Below are 8,292 nucleotides of genomic sequence, written 5' to 3' on the forward strand. Positions count from 1 at the left end.
AAAATCAAGAGGCACAATCTATTGTGCAAGATCCTGAGATTGAAAACACACGCGCTGATCTTTAGGAAGGGTGTAAAGAGGAACAAAGTGTTGATGATCAATGGGATGAGCCACATGAAGCTAAAATTGCAAAGACATGGCAAAAGAAGACAAAGCTGTAGAGAATTTAAATTGTGATGATCTCATTAATATTTCTGTGTGTGCAGACGTTACATCAATGAATGATGAAGACATCATAGCTGACTTTCAAATGGTTGAGGACAGAAATAATGAGAGGGAAAATTCTCTTATCCTGTGTGTCACAATCTTGAGAAGGGCGAGAATAAGAATTCAAGCTTTCGATCACTAGGTAAGAAATGAGGTGAAGAGAAATCACTATCTCATCGCGAGGAAAGCAAATATGAAGCCTCGACTCAAGATAAACAAGTATGGGCTCTGTTGCAAGAAGACAAAAATTAAAACCTCTGTTACCAACTTGTTTCATTTTTTAATTGTGAGCCTAGCTGAGACTAGACCAACAGGCATATGTTATTGTTCAGTACCCTTTCTCCATTAAGCGGGAGTGTTGGAATTAATGGAGAAAGTTAAACTTAGATTACTGTTACGATGATGATAGGATTGAGACTCTAATCTTAAATTTCAAATCCTACTATCTAGAGAGTGATTGAAACCACCCTCATTGTGTGAGAGCCTATATGTACTAGGTTATTGAAGATAAATAGTGTGTATTGTGTGAAGTTCTTGGGCACTCTTCACATATCTCACCTGGAAAGCCATTTAATTAATAGAATATCTATTTTTATTAGTGTAGTTTTTGAAAAGCCAATCCTACGTCATTGAAAAAGAGACCATTATAAAAATGAATGCAAACTATGTGACATGTCCACTTGTTTAAACCTTTTTATGCTGTCACTAACCAATAGTTTAATTATCTTTATACTATCGCCCACCTAACCAATAATCAAGGATTCTGTCAGCTTAAAACAGACAGTCAATTTAATGTTCACATTCTATTGTCCTGGAAACTTTTAACTATTGGACTATAAGACACCCACACAAAATCAATACTTTGCAAAAATAAATAACATCAGTGTACTTGGACCATAGCTACAAGCTATAGTATCATATTATTGGCTCAATCTCAATTAGACATTCTTATATTCCCATTAAGTTATTGTGTTTGGCCCTTTGTAAGGAGAAATAGAAAAGGATTAAGTGAATCAGAAGAAAAGGGACGAATAGAGCAGCTCGTTCCATGCATCAGGTACACCAGGAAGACACCAATGGAGGCAATCTGCTTTGCCTGGGATTGAATGATCGCCGGTGTAAATTGAAGGGTGTCCATCCTTCCTCAACAGGGTCAATGTTGTGATGTTTAGGAAGGAAACGGGTGAACTCATGTGGTGCAGAACATCCTCGGCTATTTCTAACTGGGGAGGATACGGCCCTGGATATGAAGACCCCAAGATCGGTTCTGTCTCGTTCTCACAGTTGTGCCCTGTGGGATTCTTCCAGTCACTTGCACTGTTCACCCAAATCACAAACAAAAATGTTACAGTTAATAAATATTTATTTAGAGATCTGTTTTTTGGGCTCATCACATAAATCATCTATTTAGCCAAAAAGAAATGATTCACAATATTCAGTATTACTGTTAATTCCAATCTCCTAAAATAAAATTTTTTCCAAAAAAACACTTATTTTAAATAAAAGAAAAACAACATTTTCATGATTGGAAACTACATAGTGTTCTATTATTGCGACAGTAAACAGCTATATTTGCATTTCTATATAAGTCTATCTACCACCCTTACATCTTCTGTGATAAATTGCAATCTCCCCATTGTACTCAGGAAAAAATTGTTACACACATTTTTACATCTAAGATTTTCATCATAAAGAAATACCTATATTTCTGATATATACTATTTAGTCCATCATTTATACTCTTCTTTGTTCTTCCCAACTTTTAATTTTAGAACCCCTCTCTGCTATATCACAAAAATATAAAACAAAAATCAGATGTCTCCCAAGAGAATATGATGCTGCGAATCTTGTTATTGACATCATATTAATATTTAAAAGGTATGTAAACCAATATTAATTATGAATCTTGTTAAAGAATATGTTAATAATTTTTTCGTTTAATTTAATGCTGAGAAATTTCCATAATTCCCTTGCCTGTAATGTGTGCCAGAAAAACCACGGTAGAAGACTCTGGTTTTGGCAGTATCGATGTTTGAATCGATCCAGTTCGCCCATGTCGTCAGCCCTTTTCTATACGCAACCATTCGATCCATGTCTTCGTAGAGATGTGGCCCATCCTGCATGTAATCCCAACTTTTTTCCAAACAAATCCACAGAATTAGTTTCACAACTCCGCCATGAAACAAAATATATGTGTCTAGCCTAAGAGCTCCAGAATTGTAACAATATTGATGCCTTACTTTCTTGGGTCGCCGACATTTTTACCCCACCAATGCCCCGATTCGAAGAGCAGAATATCTTGTCCCACCCACTCTTTTGCATTCAACTCAACTGAGTCGAGTTGAAGCACAACTTTCTGCTGTCCTCCAATCACTTTGTTCACCCGGTCTACCAGGAAAGGAGCCCATTGAAATGATACAGAAACTCCGTAATCCTGTTACAGCTCAGATGTATTTCATCAATTTGAATCAAGCAACTTTTATATTAACTAATTTATATTTATTTTTCTCACATTTAATTTAAACATTTATTTTTTAGACATTTACTTAATATAATAATAAATGATATTATTAGAAAATAAAGAATATGATATTTTAAAAAAGAAAAATGATAAAAATAGATATAATATAATTATGTTAATATTAAGTTTTTTAAATTTCTAGCCCTTTCATGGTGTATTGATCTGATGTATGTAAAGACAATGATGTTTAGATGTTCGTCCTCTCTAGCACACAGTATGTAAGACATATAATATTTTGACTCAGTCAAAATAAAATAAAATAAGAGTTTTATGTCAAAATAAAAATTCCATCGAAAGGAATCAAATCTTTCTGCATCTTAATTCACATCTCAAAATATTTAATCCCTCTCGACTCTTAGTAAATGTGTAAAATATGTATTTCTCCATAAACATTAACTATCAAATTATTACACTGAAACAAATCCCTTATCCCACCATAAAAATAAATCCCTCATTACATAATAAAAAAATCTCACATACAGCTATATTAAAATTAAATTATTATTATCATACTATTCAAATCCTAATACCGGCAAGCATGCAGAATTTTCCGGAGAAGAAAAAACAATGGCATGAATATGCACAATGTTGTGCTAATAACCACTGTATTACCATAGTTTTGAAAGTGGAAATGCCTTGTCCTGTAGATAAGGTAGTCCGTCCAGGTGGCAATACTGAGCTGAGAAGGCACATCATAGATTGCCATTGATCATTTGTCAACGAATCCCCGGCGAACAAAATCTTCTTCCCCCTGAGTTTCTGGAGAAAGTCCAGGGCGTTGAACCTGCAACTACATAACATAATTAACACCACATACACTTCACAAAATTTCCATAATGAAAACACCAAATATTAAGTTTTCCAACCTGTTAAGGTTGCAGTCAAGAGGCTTCCATCTCCATTTCTGGTAGTCCGAGTCTGGCCTTCCATTCTTCTGGCAGTTGAATTGCCTCGCGATAGAATGGCATTTCGTCCCATCATAGAGCGGGTACGATGAATCGTGGACCCAGCTACCTGTGAATATATCACACTTCTCTCCCGCAACTATTTCTGGCAGAATATCTAGAGAATGACAGATATTAGGGAGGAGAGCTATGAAATGAATGAGTAGTACTGGTAATGAAGTCAAGTGAAACTTCTTGTGTGGGCATTGCAGATTACATACTAATCTCTTGGCAGCCATGGTCTAGAAGGTGAAGGACAGAAGAGGAGGAACAGTTTTATGCATGACTCTGGTGTTTACCTGGGATTTATATTTCTATGATAGAGAACTGATTTTTCGGAGTCTGATAATTGATTTTTCCATTGTAACCGAGCGAAAAGAGAAGGTTGCTGGCAACCAAAAATTTCTAATTTAAGAAAAATATCTTGATTTACAAAATTGTTTTGTTTTACACAATATTTTTAATAAAATATTTTGGAAATTTTTCTAATAATTTTTTGGTTTACAAAAATTTATTGAAATCACAAATTTTTTAAAGTCCTAAATCATATAATAAAAATATCAATTTAAAAGCCCCAAGAGTTAGCTCAATCGGTCAAAACAGTGCCTCGCCAATCGGGAGGTCACAGGGTCAAATCCCGAAAGCTCTTGGGGTCAGGTCAGTATAGGCCGAGGGGTGTGCTCCCCTTCGGGGTCGAGCGCCCAGTTATTTCGTGGACGTAGCGGCTGCCCATTGACCATGGGTATCCGTGAACCACATGTGAAAAAAAAAAAAAAATATCAATTTAAATAACACAAACCAAAATTTCAACTCAATTTTTGGACCGAATTCTAAAATTAAAAAGTACAAAACATCACACTAAAAACAACTCCTTTTCTAATCTAATTTAAAAACAATTTCTAATACGTAAATATTATGAAATAAAATAATTCATAAATTACTATCTCTTCATCTTATCTATTAAATATAGATATCATATTATTTAAAAACGATAAAACAACAGAACCATGATTAAATTATTGTACTATATAGAGAACCGATTATTCCGAGTCGGAGAATTGATTTTTCCCATTCTAGCTGAGCGAAAAGCGAAGGTCGCTGACAAACCCAAAAAAATTCCAATTAAGAAAAGATAAAAACAATCATGTTTTACCGAATATAAAATTTGTAATGACTATTTTCTAATCTAATTGTAAAATCATATAAAATTTGTAATCATTATTTTCTAATTTAATTTGAAAATTATATTAAGATATATATTATTAAGTATTTACTGTTATTTTAGATTGTGGATTAGTTTGTCTTTGACCAAAAATTTATGTGGTTTATTTATTGTTTAATAAATTCATTTTTTGTTATTTTTATTGTTATTTAAATTAATTTATCTTTAAAATAGTTGGTTGAGATCTTATTATGAGTTATTTAGTAACTTCCATTTCTATTAGTTACTAATTCAGTATTTTTAGTTTTATTTAATTTTTTATTTTTTTTCTATTATTTACATTTATATGAATTATAATTTTTTCTATATATTATTATATTAAAAACACATTTTAATAAATTTAACTATAAATATTATATATATTAATAAAAAACACATATATTTATTAATATAAACAATATTAGTTAATCACATTTCTTAATTTTTGGTGATGATATTTAACAATACAATATTTTATTAGTTATTTTATATTTGTAATGAAATCTTTCTTTATTATTTTTTGATTTAATTAAATTATATTTAAACTAAATTGCAATTACTAATTATTATACCGCTTTTATTTAAAATTAAAAAACAAAAAACTTGTCATTAAATTACTATATCATACTGAATATCCCACCATTAAATTGCTATATCATGGTGAATATTTACCATAGTCTAATATTTATTTTAATGCACCCTATGGCATAATATGATATATTGTCATGAAGTTGTTAATTTGTTGCACCTAGAGCGAGCACCTTTATCTTTGGTGGTTGATCCAAGCGATATGAACAAATGTTGACCAGGCTTGGATTTTGACGTTCAATTTGTGAGGTGACCAGGCTTGGATTTTGCCGTTTTAGGAAGGTTTTTTTTTTTTTAATATATTTGATAATATATTTCCAACGTAATTTTTTATTATTAAAATATTTTAAAATTGTTAATTTGATATTTTAATATTTCAGTTTCTTTGGATAAATTTTAATGAGTGATTCAGACATAGGTTAAGTCTTACAATGTGTTTAGTTGCGATATCGATTTCTTGTCACCATTCTGTTTTCTATTGATTGCAAATGAGATTTTTAAGGACACAAAAAATAATACTAAGAAAAATATTACTTGGACATCATAAATATACATTAGATTCTTACATACACATAAAATATTACTTGGACATCATAATATACATTAGACATTGTAGACATACATTTAATAAAGTAGTGAGTCATTGTGTTTTGTTTTCTAAAGATGACTACATTAAAGTTGATCTCCTTTTTATAAAAAAAATTGCATATAACAACACATAAAAACTAGAAACTTGCTCATTTACATAAAACCTAAAGTAAAAAGCATACAAAAAAACAAATCACCTTCATCAAATTTCCGCTTGACAAGAAAATTAAATTTGAAATTCCAATGATACATCTATGAATGAATCCTTGGAGTAACCAAATATGAGGCCAATCCATTCCAACTATTATGAATTAGAGTAACTTTTTGTATTGATTGATGGGTATGTCTTATCGTAAGTTTGCTTAGAAAGTTCAGAGTGATAATGTACCCCCTGAACTTGACAGCATGAATGTGGCATTTTTTTTCTTTGTAACCAATAAATCGTGACTGAGGCTCATTCAAGTAGAGGTTTTTGTGTACATTTTATACCAGCATAGATCTATCTTAAATACAGATCTAACATGAGCTAAGAGGGATCCAATTTCTTCAAGTGAAATTTTTTTAATGAGTTGACATTATTTAAATGCTTTGCATAGTTATTTAAATTTTTTAAACTTTTAGATTTTTTAAAATTTTTATTTTGGTCTCCATAAACAAAATTTCAACATTGATAATAGACTAATATCCTTACACATCATACTGGATTGTAAAATATATCTTTTAACTCAATAAACTCAACTAGTAATTTACAGTAATTTAACACTGACCCAATATTTAAATCTATTCCTTTAAACCATCATTAAATTTATCTTTTACATGGAAAAAAACATGTTTGATGTCACTTACATAAAGAGTCATGAGTCGTGGTGATAAATGATATTGGATGTACACCCAATGTTTTACGTCCTGAAAGGTTATCACCAACCTTTAAAGTCAGTAATCAATTAATTGTAATCCCATTATATTTTGACATTTCATTATGCAAAATGGGGATAGAATAAAAAGTAAAGGATAGGTTCCATCTTTTACGTCCGTGGAAGGTTATGACAAACTTTTAAAATCGGTAATTAATTAATCGTAATTCCATTATATTTTGACATTTCATTATGCAAAATGTGGATAGAATAGAAAAGTAAAGGATAGAATCATTTTCAATGAAATGCCATATTCTTTATACAAAAAAAAACAAACAAATAATCAAAACAACTTTAGTTAGTATTGTTAGCCTTAGAGTCAATTGACCCAATAATAGATCCAAATATGCTCCAAAGTCTCCAAGTGTGCTTTAAAATCACGCAAAGGGATCCAAAAATGCTCTTCGAATCTTCAAAAGTGCTTAAAGTCATCCATCGATCAAAATCCGCACAAGAGAAAAGCCCTTGGAAGGGCGGAAATATACTATCGGAGGCAAAAACACTTCAAACACCATGAAAACCCATTACCGCAGGCTTAAACTGGGCATTGCACAGCCACCGTTAGATCTGGCCGATCAACGGCCCAGATCTAACGGCAAATCGCATATTGGCCGGGCAGAGGTGACAGGCTTAAAGCAGGCGCATGACACCGTCGATTAGCGATCGTTGATGATCGGATCGGCGCAGAGCTATGTTATATATATATATATATATATATATATATATATATATATATATATATATATATATATAAGGCCCGGGGAATGAGCAATCAGTGATTGCGATTAGATCGCATCGCTGTATCGCATCAGCGGAAACCAAAGGGGCGGGGTTTTAACATATGCATATGGTGCGACCCGATAGCCGGACCCGAAAGGGTCCAGGAAGTGAAACCTATAATATTTGAAGTCTGGAGGGGGGCCATTTGCAATGTATTTCCAATGTTTTTCGCGGATTTCCAAATACAAGGAAATACACAGGCCAGGCTGAATGCGACTTGTGATAACCCCAAGGGCAGACCCGATAGGATAATAAGCCACGTTTATGGACTTTTTGAAGTCCAAAAAGGACGGAGAGGGCGGGATTCCACAGTATTGTAGTGTTTTCTGTGTAAAATAGAAAAACACTCATTTATAAATGTTTAAGGGATTACACAGGCCCGAAGACCCTTTCCATTATCTAACGAAGGCCAGGAGATAGGGACAGAGGCCGGAAGGGAAATAGAAAGAGCCACAGCATGCGCAGCTCGCCCCCAAAGCAACAAGTGATCATGGACAGTGCAACGCAACACAGCATGCCCAACACAACCACAACAACAGAATCAATCAT

General features: G+C 32.6%; 1 protein-coding gene across 1 annotated transcript; it reads right to left on the minus strand.

Moving 5' to 3' along the window:
* Positions 1 to 1,220: 1,220 nt before the first annotated feature.
* LOC149192546 (protein trichome birefringence-like 41) lies at positions 1,221 to 3,911 on the minus strand. The gene is made up of 5 exons (XM_089406977.1): positions 3,595 to 3,911; positions 3,341 to 3,512; positions 2,448 to 2,641; positions 2,182 to 2,340; positions 1,221 to 1,524 (listed from the first exon to the last, which is right to left on the minus strand). Exons 1-5 carry the CDS (start codon positions 3,909 to 3,911, stop codon positions 1,221 to 1,223), a joined length of 1,146 nt encoding a protein of 381 aa, XP_089263103.1.
* Between the last annotated feature and the right edge of the window lie 4,381 nt (positions 3,912 to 8,292).

Source organism: Pinus tabuliformis, chromosome 2_2 (genome assembly GCF_031772625.1).
Source record: "Pinus tabuliformis cultivar Carrire ecotype Pingquan chromosome 2_2, CPIR1, whole genome shotgun sequence".
In the NCBI taxonomy this organism is placed as follows: domain Eukaryota; kingdom Viridiplantae; phylum Streptophyta; class Pinopsida; order Pinales; family Pinaceae; genus Pinus; species Pinus tabuliformis.

Coding starts and splice junctions, on each gene's coding strand:
- LOC149192546 (XM_089406977.1), bottom strand. CDS start 3,911: ATGGCTGCCAAGAGATTAGTATGTAATCTGCAATGCCCACACAAGAAG. Junction 2,642..3,340: donor TTTCCACTTTCAAAACTATG/GTAATACAGTGG, acceptor GAGCTGTAACAG/GATTACGGAGTTTCTGTATC. Junction 2,341..2,447: donor AATGTCGGCGACCCAAGAAA/GTAAGGCATCAA, acceptor TTTGGAAAAAAG/TTGGGATTACATGCAGGATG.